Consider the following 25,351-nt stretch of genomic DNA (forward strand, 5'->3'; position numbering starts at 1 on the left):
CAGCGTTGACTGCCCTAGTTTTGGGCAGCAAGTTGACTTCAGTCAACAACAGTTTGACTGTGTTTTTGGGGTTGTTCAAGGGCTGTTTCTTCAGGTTGTTCAAGGGCTAGTTGACCGAAAATTGACCAAGCATATTGGAGGTCAATTTCAACTCGTTTGACCAAGTTTGACTTCACTGATCTAGGGTTTGCTGCTGCTGATATAAAATTACAGAATTCTGATTTTGTACTATTTCTCTCTGCTGAACTATTGAAGATAAAAGAAGATTTGATCAAAGGGTTTCCCCGCATTGGGGTTTGTCCCTGGCTAGCCGCCACATCTTGTGTCTCTTGTCTTGGCTTGTTTTCTGTTGATCGTTTAATGTTCTATCTGCACTTTACTTAATATATATGTGATTGCTAATCTGTGGCTAATAAGCAGAAAACTAGTAAACTGCTCTAAGCATAGAACATACCATAATTTAACAACTTGTAACTATCACCTCATCCTATAGTCATTGTCAAACTGAAGAAGACTCCAACGAAATGAAGCTCCTACACTATGCATGTAACCTTGATGACCATTTCAATAAACTGGAAATCAATTGAACTCGCATCCATGCTAGAGAAAGACTAAGTTGAGGTCTTCACTGGCTAAGACACAAGCTAGAAGACCTTCCATCGCTACATTTTCAACAACCTCATTGGATTTCATATGGAGAAAGTAAAATTTTAGATCCCACTCAAAATCCAGCAGACTTAACAGTTTTCAGGATGTAGAGATTGGGGAGATTGCAATGTTTCCATTGGATTCTATCATGTATGAGGGTTTGGAACTAGCATTTAATCAAGAGCACCAAGCCCTCTATGTATCTCAATGTTGGTGGCAATGATTATTGAACTCCTCTATCATGACCCTTGCAAAATGTACCTATCACACAAACAAAATCTCAACTTGACATGTTAAGCTTTTCTATCTTATTTTAATGCTTAGAGGGTGATATTGATGATGAGGATCCCAATATATGCAATGATTTTGATGATATGTAGGTATTTGTTGTAGCATGAATTTTTTCAATTATGGAAGGCACCTAGAGCCCCTTTGTTGATGTATTTTTGGTTCAAATATGGATTGTACTTGGTGTTATTTTGGTTATATGCACTTGTGCTACATATATATGAGAAACTCTGCATATTTGTGTATAATGGTTTGGATTCATATGGATGCACATGAATATTTACGAGGGTTTTTTTAATATTTATGTGTGTTTTTGGTGGACCAATTTTTTTCCAGTTCCTAGTTTTGAGGTCGACCGATTCGATCACCGATCTAGCTCTGATAACATTGGTTCATTATCCACTGTTTCTTTTTAGTTTTAACTTTTGAGTCTGGACTCTATATACTAATGACCTTAGACCAAGTCTTTGATTTGTCACTTCTTACTATTTTTAAGAGTAATATCAATTTACTACTCCAGTCTTCAAACTTTAGTCTTCAATCTCCCCGTGGATTCCAGCTACTACAACATGATTCCAACTATTGTTCCTATAAGAAATTCAAAAATTCCATTGCTTTCACAAAAAAAATCCCATAAGAAGGTTGAAAATTGAACTTAGAATGCCTCTTCAATGTGTCCAGTATCAAATCTAGTGAAGCAATGCCTCTTCAATGTGTTTAATCCTCTATTGTTCTGACCTTTCAGTGACCAAGTTTCCAAAACACTGTCCAACAGCAACAATCACTCTTCAAAACGATGTTATGTTTGATTTTCAATTTCTTTTAAGTTTCATGGTGTATAGAAAGGTTCAAGGGACCCACTAGACTTGACCAAGAATAAAATATTAACTGTTATTTTTTTCATTACTTAAAAGGTGCCCCATCAATGCCCTTGATATGAAATTTCCACAATAAATGTATCTCAAAGGTGTGAGGAGCCCTCCCATGCCTCAATGATGAACTTATCACACCAATATTTTCTTTGTTGTTGAAATATTCTAACTTGAATTGAACCTCTTCATCTCATCAAGAGCATTGAGTTGCAACAATATCTACTTTTATACATTGTCAAGGCTAATGCCTAGTTTACTTGCAAGGTCTTGATCCCACATCAATAGCCTATGTGCTTAGGTTATTGCAGGTATTGCATTTCTAACCCTTCATTCTTTTCCTTTCTAAATTTTATTTTTTTTGTATATAGTTCTTTCTTCATGCTACTTACATCTAAATTTCTAGCATGAACAAGTTCGCTCTCTTCTCTCACATGGCGAACCTAAAAATGGACTCTTACATTGCGTTAATTGTGATTAGGTAAGTGCATGTATACTTCTTTTTCCCTACCCCACCTTTCATTTTCATCTCAACACACACTTTCATAGTCTAGTTGCTATTCTACTTTCATTGTAACCAAACTTGGTTACATCTTACATTTCATTGTGTAACTGTTATTCTACTTTAATTATAGCTAGATTTACTTAAATCTCATCTCATAGTTTGGTTATTACTTTACTTCTATAGTAGTTAGACTTGTTTCTCTCTCATCCCAACATTCTTTGCTTGCCCTGTATCTTTGCTTCTCACTCTTTCCTTTCCATTGGTCTTCTACATGCTTGATATCGTATCACCTATAAGGATCCTTCTAGCTTTTATTTGCGTCAAATATTGAGGGATGCAAGCTTTCATTATGAGTTTACTCCTTACAACCACACCCATGAAGAATTCCCTTGCAATAATGAGGCATTAGCTCCCAGAGTAGTGGTGAAAAGGGACCTTCCCTTATGCATCATTTCTTTGCCACTATCATTGCTCTTATTTTCTCTTTGTCTTCTATCACTTTGTTGCTTTGTTTTCCTTCCTTGCAATTCACTATTATTCTCATCTTACAGATAGTAGCTTCTCTAAGGGCGGCAATGTGTAGCATAAAGATTTCACACCTTAGTATTCACATGTGCCTAGCCACTCAAGGGTGTTACTGTGTGGCATACTTTTGTACCATATCCACATGTGACCCATCCTGTGATATTTAATTACTTCTCATATTTCATTACAAAGACTCTTCTATGTTGGATCCTCTCGCTTGAGCTTCTTTGCTTTATTCTAAAGATAGTATCTTTTGGGATGTCTAGCACTTGGGTGGGGTCCCCAATCACCTTGCCTCTTATCTTCAAACTTTGGTCAATAAATTAATCCTATTCAAATGTTTGGGGGCCTAGTTAGGCGCATTTACCTGTTGTTTGGCTTCTATTTAGGGCTCGAAACTCTTTATCTATTCCTTAGTTGGTTAGCATACCTCATTTCAAGTCCACAATAGCCTGAATCCATTTGCGAATGTTCAATGGGGGGTCTAGATAGTCAAACCGTCATAATTTCTTGGTTCCAAGTGCACTATGACTTTTTGGGATCATACTGTATCTTTGAGTCTCGAATCGAAGAACAAAGCATGTAATTCTAATAAACTCTTTACAATATATTATATCAGCCAAGAAAGTAGTAGTATTCAACCATAACCCGTTGAACAACTCTTCCATATGAAAAATTTTGTCCAGCAGCTAGTCCAATGTTCACTTACATTTCAGAATCATTCCCCTGTCTATTTATATCACTCCTCTCCTCCTTGTAAAGGCTTTTCAAAATCTTCTTTCCTCCTTTCCTCTTTGTAAAAGCTTTTCAAAATATTCTTTCCACCTCTCCTCTTTGTAAAGGTTTTTCAAAATCTTCTTTCCTTGTGTCTATATCTTGCAAGGACACTACAAATTGGTGTCAAATCTTGATCTACTTAAACTCTTATTCCATACTCTTGTCATCTCCAGCATCTCTACAAATATCTCTTGCTTTTGGTGTTGTTTCCTCCTTGAAGGCATGTTCTCTCTTTAGGTTATCTCCATTGCCTCAATCCCCTCCTATATATTAGACAATTCAACTCTCTACCTCAAGAGTTCTAGCACAACTAGGACAGAGAGGTACCATCTTTTTGAGGGCACTTTGGGTCACTATATGGAATTTCAGCTTTTCATCATTTATATAGTAGATCTAGTTGTTTTTATTGCATTGTATCACAGATTAGGATCAAGTCTATTTTGCAGGAAGGTATAGCAATATCTGTGCAAGTCCATTCAAGTGGAGGAACACTCTCTGAAAGGCTTGTAGCATCTCTCATATTCAGCGTGAGCAACCTCAGCACCTACAGCAGATTTCTTACAAGTGAGCTCCCCCATCCTCGGAAATTACATCAATCAGCTTAGTAGAATAGATTGGAAAATTAACCCTAGCTGGCTTGGCTTTGTTAATTTATTGTTATCATATGTTTGCTCTAGAACTCTCATTGAATTATCGTAACTAATCTATATCCCTACGTCAAATAATCAACCTTAAAACCCTAATTAACCTAGTGGCTTCCCTCCTCTCTTCTTCCTTCCTTCTTCTCTCTTAGGGTTTCTCAGTTTTGACCTAAAACAAAGTGGCAATTTCACTCTCCCCTTCCTCCTTGTCATAGCAGGGTGCCTCACTCTAACCATCACACTACAATTATTAGCACATATACACTAAAAATAAAGGCATGATACTTTTATGACTTGAACTGAAAGAAAAATAGATGATATAACCTATACGTTATTTGTGAATGTTTATTTCCACTATTCATTCTGGATAGCCACCAATAAGTGGTGTCATTTGACTAGGGCGAACAACTTATTTCCTTCATTAATTTTGAGAAAGTAAGGCATATCATAAATTCACAGCCAGTAGTTTCCAATAATCAATGTATCAATACATGCTATTTCTGATCTACGCCAAATAAATCAACATTAAACCATAGAGGGAATCAAAACATACCTGGTCATAATCAATATAGCCTGTAGATTCATCCAATCTATAAGGCATTGTTTCAAAGAAGATTGAAACTGCTGAGATCTTTTTAGTATCGGTCTGTGTAAAACACAATAAAAAAAGGAATCAGATTTCAATCTGTTAAATCTCAGAGAAAATTAGAAAAAAACAATACAAATTATAAACCATTAAACCATTCATATTTCACTCAGTATAAGCATCGAGATTAGCACTCCATACAGTTGGTCAAGATGAAGAGGTAAACAGTGAAAATTTACCTGCATGTTGTTCAATCTAGCTGTGACTAAACTAGTTTTACTTTATATTCATAAATCCTATCATATATCCAACAGAGAAGGCAATCACAACAGTGGCTGTGATGTTGATTTTGATGATTCTGACATGGACAAGGGCTACTGATAGTCGCAAGCTATGAGATTCTTCCATCTATGGTTCTAGTATCTACCCTATTATATATTTGCAACTCGCATTCCCACCTATAGTAGCAGTGACTCAGTATCTATATTATGCATTTTGATTTTGATGACTTAATGAGAAAACTACACTTTGTGGTTCTAATTTTTTGTGTGTTTGTCATTTGGTCATCATTGATGTAGTACTAGTGAGTAGTAATTGGTTGTATGGTTGAATTTGTATCATGTAAATGTTCTACTTTTTAACAAAATTGGATCTATGTCTATATTTCATATTTGCATGTGTAATTTCTAATATATATCATTGGAGTAGCAGGAGGGGGTGGGAGCCTTCATGATCCCTACAGAAACAAATTAATCCACTTTGCATGAGGATTGGGGAATGTTGTTGAACAAATTGTTGTCATTGATGTCAAAGGGCTTATATAAGTGATATTATATATAAGTATCCAAGTATATTATAAAGGGGCTTCTCGTGAAAAAGAAGTCAAAAAGTAAAATGTTGATTTCAATCCTATGGTTTATAACGCCCATGGTATTTTCCCATGGTTTTTGGAAATGTGAAATAAAAAGAGGAATTAATTATTTAAGTAATAAATTGATGTGACCCTTTTGAATTAACATATCTTTTCACGAAGGGTTATGATAATTTATAAAAGGAGAAAGCATCGGAAGGAAAGGGTGTGTGAGCAAAAATCTAATTTATGGAGTGAACAAATCATCTTAGCATTTTCACTATAACTTTTTCTCTGGACTGCTCCAAATGGTGAAATTTTGAGCATAATGAGGAGCAATAGAGAACATCTAGTTAAAATTTCAAATCTTGGTCTGCTATACTTTTGAAGATATACACTATGGAAGTTAGGGTTTGTGATCAGTCTTAAAATTTGCTTCAAACGAGTCATCTCGGGATTTTTGCTATAGCATTTTTTCTTGAGCATTTTAGACAAAGAGGAGATCTCTAGGTACAAGTGGCCAAAATTTTAGACATTGGTTCGTTATACTTTCTAAGGTATGCCCTATGGAAGTTAGGGTTCCTAAATGCTCCTAAAATCAGTTTCAAACAGGTAAGTTTCACATTTTCGTTATAACATATTTTCTGGGACATTACAAACGATGAAATTTTGAGGAGACAACGGAAAATCTTTAGGTACCTATGGTCAAAATTTCAGACTTTAGTTCGCTATACTTTCAATGATATGCTTTGAGAAAGTTAGAGTTCTTGAATGTTTCTGAAATCAATTTCAAACAGGTTAATTTGGCATTTTCACAATAGCAGCTTATTTTTCTGAGATGCTTCACACTATAAAATTCTAAGAAGACAAAGGCAAGATCTCTAGGTACCTCTGGTCAAAATTGCATACTTTGATTGGCTCCACTTTAGGAGATATGCCCTATGGAAGTTAGGGTTTCTGAATGGTCCTATTAACCCATAGATCGGCTTCCTTGAAATCTAGATGGTTAAATACCATCTTGCATCATCTCGTTGATGATAAGTGATGGATTTCATGCATTGATACAATGGGTCAAGGTTTCGTTGCATTGTGAAGCTCTAGGCACAAGGTCATCTAGGAAATCTAGATGGTTAAATACCAGCTTGCATCATCTCGTGATGATTAGTGATGGATTTCAGGCATTGATATAATGGGTCAAGGTTTTGTTGCATTGTGAAGCTCTAGGCACAAGGTCATCTAATTGATCTTATTCCTATTCTGGAGTCAATTGCACAGAATTTGGTCATGATAAAGAGATTATTTTTGGCATTTTGAAGAACATGTACTTGCATGTTAGTTTTAAGTGCAACTTTGAACTCCTCGCAAGAAAACCAGCCCGATCAATATAATATCAGGCGGTATTAATGAATTTCTATTTTTAGTACCTACCAGACATAAGTGACATGTGGCAGCCCCTGATGTGACACATGGAATCCTTCCTTTGGTGACACGTGGCTCTTCAAAGAATGACATTCGACATCTCAAGGTGCGCACATGGATTAATGTGTTGGGACGCATGCATGAAGTTAAAGTAAGTTGTCTTGACCACATGCCTTAGTTAGAAGAAGAGGTGGCAATTTGTGATAATCTTGAGGAAGATTCTCTCAATTAACTGAGTCTCATGCCCAGTTGATTAAAGCATGTGCAATTAACTCACCCTCCTTTCTGTGTTAACTCATCTTGCCTGTTGAAATTCCAATACTAGCCCAGATTTATTTATTCCTCAACAATTTTCATTCCCAAAATATTATTTTATTACTAAAAATAAAATTTTGAATTGTTGGAAAATAAAATCATTGATATTTAACTTCTAAAAAAATAATTTGCAACAAAAAAATAAAATTAGAGAGATCAATCACATCACAACAATAAGCATACACCCACAACAATTTTCCTTCATTAAAATTCTTGGGAAAATCTGGGCCTACACCCACAAAGAAAATACACATAAAAATGCATTGTTGGAAACTGTAATTCAGCCCTACTAGGTAAATCGGCCCAAGGAATTCGGCCCACCAGAAAATTGACCTCCTGAAAAATTCAGCCTTATAGAAACTCGACCCCCGGCACAAGCAAATTGGCCCTCTCGTTTCCTCCTTGTACGACCCCCGCGCACTCAAGGGAATCAGCCTCTCCACAAATGAGCCTCCTCAGTGCTTCAGCTACTTGGCCTCCTAGAATTACTCTTGAGATTTCCTTGCACTCTTCCTCCCTTCTCCTCAGTCTAGCTGAGCCTCTTGCTCTAGAGAAAATCACTTCCTCCCCTTGAGAAAAACACTCTCTCAATATTGTATAGTTGTGTTGTGTCTTCACCTCTCCATTAGGCTTCTTTTATAGCTTCATCAAGCCAAATCCCTAACCCTAATCTCTTAAGTGATTGATGGTCAAGATTAGATCTCATCTCACTTGAGATCAATGGTTAAGATCATATCTAAGTCACTTAAATAACTTATTATTTATCCTTAGTACTTTGGCTTAATAGTCCACAATACTTAATTAACTTTAATTATTGTACTTTTCCTAAGATAAACTTAAGAAAGAAGTAATCACCTACTCAACCAAGCAAGCACCTAAAGAGGCAATCAACCATCTTCTACATGCTAAGACACCAAGCTCGTGTAGAAGACCTTCCAAATCTACCAAGAATTTCAACACTCCCTCCTAGCAAAGAAGGAATTCTTCACCACCCCTAGTGTGTCCCTGTAAAACACAAACTTTCATTTCATTAGAGCCTTGGTGAGAATATCTGCTACCTATTGTTGAATGGAAATGTACTGCAATCTCAAAGCACCTCCCTGGACCCTGTCTCTGATGAAGTGATATATGATCTCTATATGTTTGAAAATGTCATGAAACATAGGAATTTTGGAGAGCTTAATGCAATTTTGATTATCACAGTGAATCGTCGTGGGCCCCAACTCGAGACCAAATAAACCTATGAACATCTTGCGAAGCGATACGGCTTCACAACTCACCAAATTCACTGCCATGTACTCTGCCTTTACTGAGCTAAGTGCCACTAACTGTTGCTTCCTGCTACACCACGAGATCATGGCTGATCCCAACCTGAAACAACATCCAAATGTGGATATTATGTCCACAGCACTACCTTCCAAATCAAAACTTGTGTACCCATGCAACTCTACTACACCAACTCCAACATATCTCAGTCCAAAGTCCATTGTACCTTGCAGGTATCTCAACACATGCTTCATTGCGCGCTTGATCTTAAAGATCCATCAAGAAGTGACCACAAGCTTTAGTTGGGTTAAACTTAATTTGAGACTGTTACCAGATATGGCGTGTGCGTGCGCACAAAGTCTAGTGCCGAAAATATAACATTTCCCTCTCATGTGAGTTTTTTCTCTCTCATAACTCGCCTTATCACTCCACTTCTTTCCACCACACATGTGACAAATCATCTTAGCTAAGTTCAACCTCACTTCTCTTTTGAGATCAATCTCCGTGTGTTCCACTTAAACTCACTCTCTTACTCCTATTCACTTTCACTCCACTCCACTCCACTCAACCACTAGTTAAATCATACTACTCACCTTTTTAGAGACTTGCATGAAAGATATGAGAACATGTGCTAATCTCACTTGGCCACTTGTATGCATGCATCATCACTCTTTCTCTAGTACGTCTTGGGTCAGCCAAGAGTTTGCATGGGTGAGGACACTTGTCTTCTCCTATGGCTCGACTTACCTAGAACATACCATCAAAGCAATGATAAAAGAGAAGGAAGGTTCATTCTAAAGGGGCAATTATTCTGAGCAGAACAGAGCAATAACATGTTATATCATTCCCCATTCTCTTTTTCTCTCATTTCTTACAGGTTTCTCACCTAGCAAATATTTGGTCAACAGATTGGTTTTGTGTTTGGTCTATGTAGTGCAAACAGCTCTTCGATTAATACAAAACAAAGATGTCTCATGCTTGATTCTCAAGTTATATATCTTGTAAATCTCTGATTTTTAATTGCAGACCTGCAACACTATTTTGCCTTATATTTTGACTAATATTTAATCATCTACAGGCGCCTCTTCTTCGTAGTCATTTCCACTTCTAGCAATTATGTTTTAAAGGAAAATTCTACCAATATATCTCAAGCAATTCCCCTTTTTTGGCAGTTTAGTGGCTGCGAAAAAACTGTCTTATGTTGTTGTTTACAGTGTTTAAAGTGTGCATATTTGCAAGGACAGCGTACAAAATAACCAAGGACACCCCCCTATGACAAGCATGCAAAAGTCCAAAAGGAGAGGAGGAACTGTAGTGAGCAATGAAGGAAATTTTATTTTAAAGTTTGCATGCTGAATTTCATGATTTGAATTCATTTTGTATCGTTTTCAGGGTGTAGTTTCAGGTGCAAACAACTCCAGAAATCAGTCAGTTTGATATCTTTGCTATAATTTATTTTTTGGAATGTTTCAGAATGTGAAATTTTCAGATATCTGTGAAGACATATAGCAGTACATCTGGTGAAAATTTCAGAGTTTGGTTCGCTATAGTTTTAGAGATATGCCCTGTGGAAGTTACAGTTTTAGAATAGTCCTGAAATCAATTTAAAACAAGTCAGCTTGAAATTTTTGTTGTAACTTCTTTTCTAGGATTGTTCATACTGTGAAATTCTCAGAGATTTGAGGAGTTTTGCCGCTCAATTTAGCAGGGGTCCTAGGCGGGGTTCCTATTGGACTACTATTAGATCAAGTGGCAACAATGGGACAAGGACCCACTGTCACCTCAGTCGATGTCCCCTGCTCTTTACAGACTTTCTCCGATGGGAGGAGTCCCGATATGAGGGAAATCACTAATGAATGGTAAATCAATGATAGGATAGGTAGTGATTTCTAGAGCCCATTCATAGGAGAGAATCAAATAATAGGGTTTGCTTTCTTTTGAAGCAAGGTGTGGGGCTATCCGAGAAAGGCTCAAAGGAGGCCTAGACCTAGGGATTAGAGATATTTCTTGGTTAGCGATGCCTTGGAACTAAGATTCTTAAAGAGAAGAGGTTTCTATGTGGCCTTGTGAGGTAAGGAATGATGGAGGTATGGGACCACAAAGAAGCTTGGGAGGACCCAAGCAAGGCCTAGAGTTTCTGGTGAAACTTCAAACAAAATATCTAGACCAGGCAAGGGAGGAGGAGGGATCAAAAGTAAGTGAACTTCCTTTGAGTTTTCTAGCGAAATAGAACCCTTTAAAGGCCACTAACCTAGAAGGACTAATTGCTAAACGATTTGGGAGCTAGAGCTTCGCGTATCTCACAAACTGACTATGGGATTGACTTCAAAATTGGGGGGCATGTCTAGCACACCCCAGCGCAGCTCCTCACCAACTCGCTGAGCAAACCAATGGCTAGAAAGGAAATCATAGGATGCCCTAGGCAGGCCGTCTAGGGTTTGGGCAGAAAATTTGGAGAAAGGAGATGAAATTGTGGTGATCACCAAGGACTTGTAGACCAGTGCCTTGCCAATTGAGGAGAATGGAATCAAAGTGATTTTGATTAGGGTTTTTTCTCTATCAAGGAGCCCTATTGCAACTTCGCATGCCCTAGAGGAGCAGATACAAGGCAACAACAAGAATTTATACTTTGTGGTGCAAATTAATGGAGTTTCAAGGTGTAAAGACCTAGTCCACCCCTAGGAATAGTTCAATCTCCTTGTCAAGATGAATAACGTATGCAACGAGCCAAGATTACCAAGTGTTCATGAATTTCACATGGAAGAGCACATACAAGACAAGAAGCTTATATCCATCCATTAGAATTGCAAGAATGAAGCTCCAAGACAAATAGCAAATGTCTAAACAGCAAAATGCATCAATTAATCTCAAATTCATCCATTAAATTGCAGGTCCGAGTTCTTTTTCCAAAGAGATACAAATCCAAGAGATGACGAGGAATGAAATCAACCTCTCATCAATCTATATAATCCTCTAAGGTATTTGAATTGTGCAATTAGGCCTAATAATGCCCCTAATAATAAAATAATGTACAGATAACATCATTTTGGTGACAAACCCACTAAATAGCTCATAATATGAAAAATAAGCCTCTCAAGAGGGCCAAAATGATAGACAAGTAGCTAGAAGGGTCGTTGGAAGGCCGAATGAAGTCCAATATGTGCCAAAATTAATTGAAGGGCTCCAAAAATAGTGATGAAGGGGATGGCCCCTTGACCTTCAAGCAAATGACCTGTGGCACCCCCAAGTGGCTGTGGGGGCACAAAAACATCCTCATGGGTCTCCAACTGGATCAAACAAGCATGTATCCCATTTGCAAAGGGCTAGAATAGTGATGCAATCCCTCCCTTTGTCTCCCATGGTGAGACAAAACACCATCTGGGCCCTAGATCAACTGCGAAGTGTGTGATACAATTGTGTCACCGGTTGGGCAAGGTCATCCAAATGCCTCATCGTCATCAAATAAGTGGGACACGAGCGAGGAATGAATGGTGTTGAAGGTTCCCATGGCATAATAATTTGTTCCCTGCAATAGTGAAGGCCCATGGCTCTTAATGCACGCCCTACAAATGCCAAAATGACCCTCTAGAGGGATTGGACCCCATATAGGGAGACCAAACCCCAAGATGAAAACCCACCTGCAATCCTGTATAAGCTCCAATGCCTCCCCTCACATTCCAGTACAACAATTCATAAGTGTAATTGAGCAAATGATCTTACAAATCATGGAACAAAGTGGGCACTTCATAGTGGCATGCCCTTCCATAATGGGATTTAGAGTGTACAGGTGTCTCCAAGTTCAAGAAGGAGGTTAATCAAGGACCCTATTATGTGATTTCAACCTCTAAGGGAGTGACAGGTCCATGGTACATAAGTCATTAAGCTTGTGGCATGTGATATAATAATGGAACGGAGTGGGGCACAGGGAAAGGCTCCAAGCCACATGCCATGGTACAAGGGTAGCTATGATGAGGGAAGCCCATACTTGGCTATATAAATGTAGGAAGGAGCAATCGTGGTACATGAGTTACCTTGGCCTTTGTTTTTCCACCCTTCTTCATATGCCTTTTGCCTTTATGGATTTTTCTTTTTATAATTACACGGGGCTTCAGGAGATGAGAGCAGGATGTGAAAGATATAGCAGTGATTACCCCCTTAAGGTTGGGCAATTCATTGCCTTCCAGGGGTTGGGACAACCATGAGTTCCTTAATGATGAAGTGGGCCAATATAGGAGCCCTAGGAACCAAGGTGATGGCCATGATGATAGGGGGTAGAGCTCATGTTGGCTTTTGCCCACGTGCTAAATTTGTATGCCTAGCCATCTTTTGCATCTTATGGTACATTTCTTGTTGGGAGTGGCCAAATTATGCTTTTTACTTTCTTTTTAGCTGCATCAACCTCTGGGGCATCATTCCAGGCCCGACCCAAAGTGTGGACAAGGGGGGGGGGGGAGGTTTACTCCTTGTGGACCTAATGGATAAATGTGGACCCAAATGGGAAATACATGAAAAGGGGTTATAATGAGAGGAGGGGACTAATGTATGTGGTGTCGGGAAGCGGGACCACACAACCAAAATCAGGATTTCCCATGTAGTACTACTCCTAACGCTAGTAACCAATAAAGGAGATCCCATGGGACTACGATACAAGGTTAACCACCAAGTTGGACAAAGGGACAAGAGTACAAACCAAGCCCATTATTTCCACCGTATCCCCCCACTAATCCATGCCCAGAAGTGTCCATGATAAGTAAGCAAAGATACCCAACTACATAACGAAAGCCATACCTTTAGGGTTGGAAGGCCCACCTTCAAACATGTGATCATAACAGATGTGTAAGGCAGCACAATGGTTGGCTCAGATGGCAGAGGAGATGGCACATCGAGCTATCCGGTGGTTGCAAGGGGCTGCTAGTTGTCGGCTAAGGACCATCTAGGAGAAAAAATTCTCCTATGGGTGTCACCCACAGGTGGTGGGTAACATCTAGCTCCAATTGGGACATGATCTCTCAGTAGATTACACGAACGTACTCAAACGGGAGGTCAGAAGAACACCAGCAATCTCTTGGGACCATAGACCTATTACCTACACATCAAAGACTAAGCAAATGGGGCAGCGTGTTTTTGCGGCATCTCATGATCACCCATGCTTATGGTAGGCCATAAATCAACAAGGAATAAAATTATTCTAAATGCAATTCTAATCTAAGTGCAGCTACTCTAGCATGATAAAAGAATATGATGTTAATTCTAATGCGAAAATCAACATACAATGCACCCTACCCTAACATGCATGGTTACATTATTCGAATACTAAGTGTAGCCATACAGCCAATGCAACCAACATATGATTAGATTAATATAAGATTTATTTCCCATATGATTACTCATGCAATAAATCTAAAAGCCAACATAGAAACAATCACATGGATGATGATGCGAGTGGGAAGCAGGAAATTATGATATCCATATGGTGAAGAAAGAAATATTGGATGAGGGGAAGGATATCAAATTAGAAGTCCAGAGCCTTACGTGCAAAATGGATGAATGAATGACCAAGCTCAAGAACTCCCTATCATGATTATTGTTCATGCTATGATGGGAAAACGAAGGGGACTGAGAACATGGAGAAACACAACAAACAGATTGCACAGTATGATAGTCACATTGAAAAGGGGCAATGATTTTGTGCTCACCATCATGGGGATATGACTAGGAAGAAGGGATACATCTAATGAGTGGTTTTTCCTCAAGATCGTTTTCAAAATAGGGAGAAGGCTCATGGTTATTTGAGATCGTATTAAAAGGGATGAGGGAGTGGCTCATGGATGACTCAAAATAATGAACGAGAAAGAAAGGAAGTGGGGGAAATGAAGTATCACATTTAACGGGCTCTTCTTCCTCAAGATCATATTCTAAAGGCTCATCAATACTAAGGGAGGTTTCCACAAGTGACTCGAATATACTCCTAGAATCACAAGGAAGGCAGGGAGAAACAAGGGCCTTATCAATATCATCATCATTACTAACAAAAATAGGGTCATTCCTTAAACGAGAGTCAATCGCTTTGAACTGCCCTCTTTCATGCAAAGGAAAATAATGATCCACCTCCCCAAGGCTATCGATAGATATGTCATCATAAGTAATGCCCGAGACAAACGGAAGATAAACCTGAACTTCATCCTCCTTATCGACGTCATAAATAGGAGCACTATCAATTTTAGGGCCAACAATTTCCCATTTCCCCTTTTCAATACACAAATAATCTCCAATGTCAACTTTCAAGGGACTAATGGGATCACCTTCCCCAAGGTTCTCAAAAAGAGAATCATCAAAAATAATATCCTCGAGAAAAGTAAGGTTAGCCTCAACTTTACTCTATATAGACTCGTCCTTCCCATCACATGTGTCGTAAAATCATCTTTTTCATCATGTGGCCCTAGGGAGGACCCATCTTCCTTCTCATCATCTAGATTCCCAAGGTCTTCTCCAACTTCTTCATCTCGACTAGTGAGACCTTCCCTTTGGAAGACTACCTCTAGGCTTTGACAAGCAGCTTCATTAGATTGGAATTTTGGCCCCTTATACTTCAAGAATTTATTGATCAATTCAATGAAAGATGAAATGCTTTCAGGCTCACATGAATCAAGCCAGCCTTGATGTTCATATCCCATAGATATAATAAATAACTCGATGAAGTTATCTAGGTGAATCACATTCACATCGGAAGCATGCCTAATGAATTTTGCTATGTGATCAACTGTTGAACTTGGATTGCCATCAAATTGTGGCACATTTTGCATAAGTCTTCTATCCAAGCCATTTGGGTATCCAAGGATCCATGTGATATCTAAAGTAGGGAACCACTCATGAAGCTTTTTTATAAACATTGATCCTTAAATATATATGCTATGGGAGCTGCCAGGGTGAACTCAAAGATTGCCTTGAGAGATGCTTGCTTCACCCTACAAGCAATGACGTTAGGCTTTTGTTGTACCCATTTTGTCAAAAGTCCAAGGAAGCAGTGTACAAAATTTTTTCGAGGATCAGAATCATCAGCCAACCAATTGTTATATCATTGTAAACCCAAATTCTGCAAGTTATAATGTAAATGATGCTAGTATGACCGTTTAATTTTGTAACAACACTAGATAAGCCTTTGATTTTGGTGACGGATGTCATCGTAGGAGGATTTTTAACCTCACCGAATTATGTGTGTTTCTAAACACGAATAATCGACAAAGTTTTTCTTCCAGCTTAAATCCCAAAGCTAGGGTGGAATTCATTGACAAAGTCTTAGGTGAGTCCTAGTGTTAAATCTAGTCCTTGAAAAAGTGGTTTGGGAATAATTTAAGCTATTTGGCTAAATTATTTTATTATAGATCACTTGCTCTATACTAGATCATGTTGTGTCGCGGAATTAGGTAATTATTTTGAGGGTTTATATTATATAATGAATGTATATTCCCACTTTGAGGGTTGAATTATTTGTAATATCTTATGTAAAACATATTTTAGTGGATGGTCCCTCATATTTAGACACCAAGGCTAAAGTATTTGAGGGTGGAAAAAATATTAATTCCCTCTTGTGTCAATTAATTAATTTTTCTGGCTAAATTAAAATTAAATCCTAATCCAGAAATTAATTAATTTAGAATCAAAAATAATTATAAAGAAATTAAATTTTCTCCAAGTGGAAAACAATAAAAAATTGGGTCAAAGAAAAGTCAAATTTTGGAGGTCCCCCACCAAGGCAAAAATGGATATTTTAAAAAAAATTAAGCCCTTGGACCTTGGCGGCTAAGTCAAAGTCAATTGTTTTAAGAAATTAATCCAAAACATTAATTTTTGGATTAATAAAAAATGGGTTTCAAGTAAAATTCAAAATTTTCTTCAAAATAAATATTTTCAATGGCAAAGATTAAAATATGATCAAATTATTATCAACGGTCGACATTATTTTGATGGGGATCAAGCCAACTAGCCGTTATTTTCCACTTTGAAGATTTCTCTATAAATAGAAGCCATTTTGCTTCTCAAGATATTCTAATTTTGGGGCTATCTCTAGATGATGTAAATTTGTAACCTAGTATTGAGCCATTGTTCTGTTGGGAACGTTTTAATATCATAATAAAAAGACTTTGGGGTTCAGTTCATGGTGTTTGTTCCATTGATCTATGGTACGTGCTAGTTATGTGCTAATCCTATATTGTTGCTTAATTTTTATATAAATTGTTATTTCTTTTGTCGATGATAGGACATTCTATTGGTAAAATTTGGTTTTATCTTAGGTGATCTGATTCATCATATGATCTAATGATTTGGTTTGAGAAAAATTATAAAGCTATGTAGGTACACTAGCCCTTGGGCTCCAAGTTCACAGACCGTGGAGAAGGGCCGACCTTGTTTGTGCTCTAGGAATTTTATATGGTGTTTTAACTTCGCTAAGGGGGGTGGCCAATATTCTAACTTTTTGAAAATTACATTTATCCATTGCCATTATTCAGAATTTATTTCTCAAAAAAAAAGTACAAGCATTGTATATTTGTAAATATTTTGTATATAAATTTTTGTAGAATAATTTTGTAAATTATCTCTAACCCTTGTTTTGCAGTTTATGGGGTTTTGGGGTTTTTTTTTTTATTTTGCATATATATTGGGGTTTTGGAGAATTTTATTTTCATTTGTGTAGGTGAGATCTTAAGCCATATCAATTTTGTGAGGGTTTCTAGCTATCTTGAAGGAAATCGTTGGGATTTTGAGGTGGATCTAGGCCTAGGAAGGCAAGATCATACATCTAGCTTCCCTCCAAGCTCAAGCTCATGCTCAAGCAAAAAAAGAAGAAGCTAGCCCTCAAGGGAAAATTCGTGGCATTTTGTGGCAATTTTGGAAGATCTGCGTCAAAAATTTTGATTGTGCAGGAGTTTCAAATTTCTTAGGGCCTTCTAGGCCTAGCTTTGGCCCTTCCAGCCCTAGTTGCAGCCTCCTTAGCCTCCTTTGGTGAGCCGCTGGCCTTTTCAGGCCTCCAAGCCCTTGTCGTGGCCCTCATTACCCTAGCCATCAGCCCTTAGGGCCTCCTAGGCCTGACCGCAGGCCTTCCTAGGCCTCCTTTCCTCCTTCATGGGCCTTTCTCCTCTTCCTTTCCCTCTTGGCATCCCTTCTTCACCTTGCTGCAGGCCTAGCAGCCTCTATCAATGCCTCGGCCCCCTCATTCTCCCTAGCGGCAGCCTCTTGGAGGCCTGCCCTAGGGTCAACAGCCCCTTCTAAGCCTTAGCGTGGGCCTACAAGGCCTCTTTCCTAAGCCGCTGCCCTCCTTAAGTCCTAGCGTTGGCCTCTAACCCTCATTCTAGCCCTCTCCTAGCCCTTTTTGCCTCTTTCAGTCATTGCTTGGGTTATCATTCGATTTTTGACACTAACACTTGGTGTTTGCAGAGATTTCCAAGAGATTATTGAGCTAACAATTGTGATTACAGGTGGTCAATTCACTAGAAGAATTTTGGGCAAGCAAGTTGGTCATTTTCAAGGCCTAAAGGCCTATTGGTTTGCCTCCTCAAACCCTCATTCTTATCCCTGTTTTGCTAGTTGCACTTACAGTGGTAAAAATCTCATATAAGTGGCATAAAACTAATTGATAAATCACCCAACACGCTGATAAGTCACTTGCTTCAATTGGGTAACCATTGTTTGGCATGATTTCATAAATTTTGATGACTGTCATACTGTTTAGAGAAGCATAACAAGGTCTGGTCATAACAGTGCCATTGGCATCTAAAAGAGCTTAAGCTCATTAAGAATCTTGTGTTGGCAAAGTGGTTTAGTATTGGGCTGCCTCATTTGCATTCTTTGCACTCATATGCATCTCATTTTTTGCATTTTAAAGTGCTCTAATTGAAATTAACTTATTGTTGTCATAAAAATTGAGCATAAGTTGCATAAGGCCCCTATCATTGGTTCGTGCTCTATTGATAAGCATAGCTCATTGTGAAAAGGATTATTACATTGAATTTGGTTAAGTTGTTGCATTGCTCTCTAATAAGAATACTAACATATTTCTTTTATTGTGAGTTTCATGAATCCAAGGATTCATAATTTGACAATCTGTAACTCACTCATAAAAGCACTTAACAGATCAATCTCAAGAGTTGAATATCTTTTGAATGGTTGATATTGCTTAAGTTAGTAATTCAAAGGATATTGGACTTGGGCATCTTAATGTTTTAGAGATTTAATTGTTCTATTCATCATTGTGGCAATCTCTCAAGCAATTGTTTTCATTCTTGTATTGTCTCTAAAGAACCTTGGCTAATTGTTCTATGCAATATCGTGGATAAGTGCTCTAATCTTTCTTGTAGCCATTATTGTCATTTATTGTTCATGATTAAATTGAATATCTGTTTTATGCATATTGGTGAATTGTTATAAAGAGCATTAATCTCATCTTTTACTTCATACTTGAGCAATTATCTCTTGGCTATATTGGATATATCTCTTGGACACTATTGAAATTGAGCACTCCATCTTGTGGTTAAGATTATGTATTACTTGTCAACTAAGTACTCTTTTGTCATAATTAAAGATCAATAATAACTAAGTACTTAAGATCATAAGTAATCTTAACTCAAAAGCACTCAAATCAAATTTGCATTTGCATTCTAGGCCTAGTCTTGCATTAATTAACTTACCTCCAAGCATAAGCTTGGTTGATAGAAAGATAAGAACACCCTTCATCTAGTAGTTTGTGAAGGATAGACCCTCTCTACTGGTTAATACGGTAACGTTGCAATCGTTAGAGCCACAATCTTTGCAGCGTCGAAGGAACCAGGTGGTAATATTTCAAGGGGAGGTATCGTTAACCAAGCCTTCCCTTGCTTTCCCTTGATTTCTCTCTACAACCTACTTTTCAGACTAGACTCAAAATAGCTAAGGATTAAGGGATTCACTTAGTTAGGCATTAAACTAAAATAAACCAAGACTTTGCATCTCACCTAGATTGTAGGATTTGCACTTCATATAGGATAGCTAAGCATCTCTTAAGCAGTGATTGTTCATCCGGTCATTTGATACTTAATCGATATAAAGCAAGTAGTTGACTCCATAAGGCACTGATCTCACATAATAATCTAATTGAATCCTTAAACTTTCTAAATCAACCAAGTGGCTAGGCCATTCAATCGTGTCTCCCGAACTTGTTGGTTGCCAACAAGTCTTGCATTATCATCTTCCATAGGGACTACCCCCCATAGCCTATTGTTCGGAGAGAGCTAGAAGGAAGAGGGCAGGGATCAAAGTGACAACCCCTGCCCTAAGTCGTTGTCGCACCGTGCCTGTACAATTTGACTGACAATAGGTTCAATGAAGAACTAGGGGAACAAGACATACGTGTCCCCAGCAACGGCACCAAGAATGTTACCACTCAATTTAGCAGGGGTTCCTATGGGACTACTACTAGATCAAGTGGCAACAACAAGACAAAGACCCACTATCACCTCAGTCGATGTCCCCTACTCTTTACGAACTTTCACCAATGGGAGGAGTCCCGGTATGAGGGAAATCACTAACGAATGATAAGTCAATGATAGGATAGGTAGTGATTTCTAGAGCCCATTCATAGGACAGACTCAAATAATAGGGTTTTCTTTTTCTTGAAGCAAGGTGTGGGGTTCTCCAAGAAAGGCTCAAAGGAGGCCTAGACATAGGGATTAGAGATATTTCTTAGTGAGGGATGCCCTAAAACTAAGATGCTTAAAGAGAAGAGGCTTCTAAATGGCCTTGTGAGGTAAGGAATGATGGAGGTATGGGACCACAAAGAAACATGGGAGGACCCAAGCAAGGCCCAGGGTTTCGAGTAAAAATTCAAACAAAAGATTTAGACCAGGCAAGGAAGGAAGAGGGATCAAAAATAAGTGAACTTCCTTTGATTTTTCTAGCAAAATAGATCCCTTTGAAGGCTGCTAACCTAGAAGGACCAAGGGCTAAACGATTTGGGAGCTAGAGCTTTGCGTATCTCATAAACTGACTATGGAATTGACTTCAAAATTGGAGGGCATGTATAGAATACCCAGGGCAGCTCCTCACCAACTCTCTAAGCAAACCAATGGCTAGACAGGAAATAGTAAGATGCCCTAGGAAGGTCATGTAGGCTTAGGACAGAAAATTTGGAGAAAGGAGATGAAATTATGGTGATCACCAAGGACTTGTAGACCAGTGCCTTGCCAATTGACGAGAATGTAGTCAGTGATTTTGATTAGGGTTTTTGTTGTATAAAGGAGCCCTATTGCAACTTTCCATGCCCTAGATGAGTAGCTACAAGGCAGCAACAATGATTTATACCTCGTGGTGCAAATTAATGGAGTTTCAAGGTGTAAAGACCTAGCCCACCCCTAGAGGCTAGGAATAACATATGCAACAAGCCAAGATTACCAAGTGTTCATGAATTTCGCATTACTAGTTAGGACACAATAATAATCAGGCATAGCATTCCATACATTAGACAATAAAACATGAAAATTTTCACATAAAAGAGCACTTACAAGACAAGAAGATTATATCCATTCGTTAGAATTGGAAGAATGAAGCTCCAAGACAAATAGTAAATATCCAAACATCAAAATGCATCAATTAATCTCCAATTTGTCCATCAAATTACAAGTCCGAGTTATTTTCCAAAGAGATGATGAGGAATGAAATGAACCTCTCATCAATACATATGATACTTGAAGGGATTCAAATTTGAGAGATCGGGAAGATTTTCTAGAGTGTCGGAGAGAATTTCTCAGTCAACAACAAACAAGGCAACTTGAGTAGCAGTTGTCCCAGGAAGTGTGTATTCTAGTTCTACGCTAGGGTGACATAGGATCTGCATCAGCAAGTTTGGACGACTCACTTGGAACTGGCAATCAGAGCACAAATTTCCTGTGGGGTGAGAAAAAATCCTCCTAATATTTTTGTCAATATTTTCTCTGCAAGATTGCCAGATTTTGGCATCCAATTGTACTCAGACTTTCTCACTTTTGCTAAATTAATTAAAAAACCCTCAATTGTTGCATCATTTTTCCCAAGTAGGGTTTTTCCGGGGACTTTTGTCCAAAAATAACGGTCTCATATTTTTGTGTGCATGCTTTTCTCAATTTCCAGTTTATCTTCCGCAATATTTTTATTTGTGAAGATTGCAGTGTGATTAATTCGTTGTTTCCGTAGCAATAAATAGCTAAATAAATTAACAGTTAGAAGAACTAATTCCAATTGCTGCAATAGAAGTTCAGAAGTTGAAAATTTCACAGACAAGCCCACCAAATAGCTCCATAATATGAAAAATAAGCCTCTCAATAGGGCCAAAATGATAGACAAGTAGCTAGAAAGTTCGTTGGAAGGCTAAATGAAGTCCAACATGTGCCAATATGAACAGAAGGGCTCCAAAAATAGTGGTGAAGGGGATGGCCCCTTGATCTTCAAGCAAATGACTTGTGGTGCCCCCAAGTGGCTGTGGGGACACAAAAACATCCTCATGCGTCTCTAACTAGATCAAACAAGCATGAACCCCATCTGCAAAGGGCTAGAATAGTGATGCAAGCCATCCCTTTGTCTCCCATGGTGAAACAAAACCCCATCTGAGCCCTGGATCAACTGCCAAGTGTGTTGTGCAATTGTGTAGCTGGTTGGGCAAGGTGGTCCAGGCGCATCATCATCATCAAATAAGTGGGACACGAGCGAGCAATAAGTAATCTTCTCCCTGCAATAGTGGAGGCCCTTGGCTCTCAACGCACACCCTAGAAATGCCAATATGACCCCGTATAGGGAGACCAAACCCCAAGATGAAGACCCACTTGCAACACAGTATAAGACCCAATGTGTCCCCTCACCTTCCAGTACAACAAATCATTAGTGTAATTGAGCAAATGAGCTTACAAATCACGGAACCAAGTGGGCACTTCATAATGGCATTCCCTTCCATAATGGGCTTTAGAGTGTACAGGTGTCTACAAGCTCAAGAAGGAGGTTAATCAAGGACCCTATTAGGTGGTTTCAACCTCTAAGGGAGTGACAGGTCCATGGTACATCCGTCATTAGGTTGGTGGCATGTGATATAATGATGGAACGGAGTGGGGCACAGGGGAAGGCTCCAAGCCACATGACATGGTACAAGGGTAGCTATGATGAGAGAAGCCCATACTTGGTTGTATAGACATAGGAGGGAAAAATCGTGGTAAATGAGTTACCCCGGCATTTGTTTTTCCACCCTTCCTCATATACCTTTTGCCTTTATCGATTTTTCTTTTATAACTGCATAGGGCTTCAAGGGATGAGAGCATGATGTGAAAGATATAGCAGTGATTACCCCCTTAAGGTTGGGCAATTCATCGTCTACAAGGGGTTGGGACAATCATGGGTTCCTTAATGATGCAGGGGGGCAATATACAGGCCTTGGGAACCAGGGTGATGGCCATGACGATAGGGGGTAGAGCTCATGTTGGCTTTTGCGCATGTGCTAAAGTTGTATGTCCTAGCCATCCTTTGCATCTTATGGTACATTTCTTGTTGAGAGCAGCCAAATTATGGTTTTCACTTTCTTTTTAGCTACATCAACCTCTGGGTCATCATTCGAGACCCGACCCAAAGTGTGGACAAGGGGGGGGAAGGCTAACTCCTTATGGAACCAATGGACAAATGTGGACCCAAATGGGAAACACGTGAAAAAGGGTCATAATGAGCGAAAGGGAGTGATGTATGTGGTGTCGGGAAGCGGGATCACGCAACCAAAATTGGGATTTCCCATGTAGTACCACTCCTAAAGCTAGTAGCCAATAAAGGAGATCCTATGGGACTAGGATATAAGGTTAACCACCAAGTTGGACAAGGAGACAAGAGTACAAACTAAACCCATTATTTTTGACGAATCCCCCCACTAATCCATGCCCAGAAGTGTCCATGATAAGTAAACAAAGATACCCAACGACATAATGAAAGCCATTCCTTTAGGGTTGGAAGGCCCACCTTCAAACATATGATCATAACAGATGGGCAAGGGAGCATAATGGTTGGCTCAAGTAGCGGAGAAGATGGCACATCGAGCTATATGGTGGCTACAAGGGGTTGTTGGTTGTCAGCTGAGGACCATCTAAGAGAAAAATTTCTCCAATGGGTGTCACCCATGGATGGTACGTAAGAAGGAGACATACAGAAATGTCTCAAGTAAAAATTTTGTAATCAAATTTGCAAAATTCGATATGTGGCATGTTGTACAAGATCATTCTTGGGAAGAGGCCAAAAACAACAAGCTTTGGGAGTCACCATAAATTCCATTTGGAGATTCAAAATTTGTTCAAACCTAGTGAAGGTAGAAGTATTGCACAGACCTAGTGAAGGCAAAAGCAGCAAGCAAAATTAGTGAAGGTGGAAGCAGCAAGTAGACTTGGTGAAGGTAGAAGCAGTGAGCAGATGTGGTGAAGGCAGAAGCAATGAGCAAACCTAGTGAGGGGAAAAGTAGCAAGCAAACTCGGTGAAGGCAATGTGAATGTGCAACGTTCTATATTCTAACCCCTTTAGTTTTCAAGAGGTAGCAAACCAATAGATATGGTGGGATGCCATGGCAAAGAAGTACACCCCCATCATGAAGAACGATGTTTAAGACATAGTGCCAAGACCTGAGTAGAATTCAATTGCAAGTTCTAAATGGCTCTACAAGATCAAGCACATTGTAGATGGCATCATTGGGAAGTTCAAAAGTTAGGTTTGTGGCAAGAGGGTTCTCCCAAAGATCTCGACAAGCAGGTTACTCGTCACAACAATCATATTCAAAAGTTTCAACCAATGCCAATTCATCATGTTCAAAATTTATGCAACCTAAAAATGACTAAGGAGCATCAACCAGAAGATCTAAGGATGGCTCAAAAAAATCAACAATCATATCTTCCTAATTATATGGAGTGTAAAGGAGGAAAAGATCATTGTTAAAATCACCATCAGTATCATAAATTGGATCCTTGTCCCAATAATGGCTACTCATTTCCCATTTTCCCTCTTCTATATGCATAAAATCGCAAATATTAATTTCCAAGGAATTCATGGGATCACCCTTTTCAAGGTCTTCAAAAAATACATCATCAAACTTAACATCCATGAAAAGGGTGGAGCTTGCCTCAACTCCACTTGCCAAGGTATCATGTTCAGCAAGATCCTCACCATGCTCCCTTCCTAGATCATCTTCAAGGTCACTTTCATTGTGTTCATTTTGATGATCCACAAACGACTCTTCCTTTTTGCTCATGGTATTCCTCTTCATTACAACCCTGATTTCTTTAATCAATAGAATGATCAGGACTCTCTTTAGTATGATCTTTTTTATAATCAGGGGTGATGCTTTCTTTTGGCTGACAATGATCTTCTTCAACTTCTTTAGTATAGTTGAGAAGGGTCTCCTCTTGGACAACTACGGTCGAATCTCAAAGGATAACTTCAAAAGGACACATTGGTCCCCAATACTTGAGAAATTCTTCAATGAATGCCTTAATGGAAAGGATGCTTTTAGGTCTATAAGAACATTTAAGCCAATCTCTTTGATCATCCCCAAAGGAATTAATGAAAAACCTCGTGAGCGCATCCTCATGAACCATGTTGATCTTTGAAGTATACTTGACAAATTTGGCAACATAATCCACAACTTAA

General features: G+C 38.8%; 1 protein-coding gene across 1 annotated transcript in view; it reads right to left on the minus strand.

Moving 5' to 3' along the window:
- LOC149258285 (serine hydroxymethyltransferase, mitochondrial-like) overlaps positions 1 to 25,351 on the minus strand; it is a 139,439-nt gene that overhangs the window by 22,073 nt on the left and 92,015 nt on the right. Inside the window, exons 7-8 of the mRNA XM_089409150.1 lie at positions 4,807 to 4,899; positions 4,488 to 4,494 (exon numbers count right to left, since the gene is read on the minus strand). Of these exons, the coding sequence (XP_089265276.1) occupies positions 4,488 to 4,494; positions 4,807 to 4,899 (100 nt within the window). The remainder of the gene's footprint in view (positions 1 to 4,487; positions 4,495 to 4,806; positions 4,900 to 25,351) is intronic.

This window comes from Pinus tabuliformis, chromosome 6 (genome assembly GCF_031772625.1).
Source record: "Pinus tabuliformis cultivar Carrire ecotype Pingquan chromosome 6, CPIR1, whole genome shotgun sequence".
NCBI lineage: Eukaryota > Viridiplantae > Streptophyta > Pinopsida > Pinales > Pinaceae > Pinus > Pinus tabuliformis.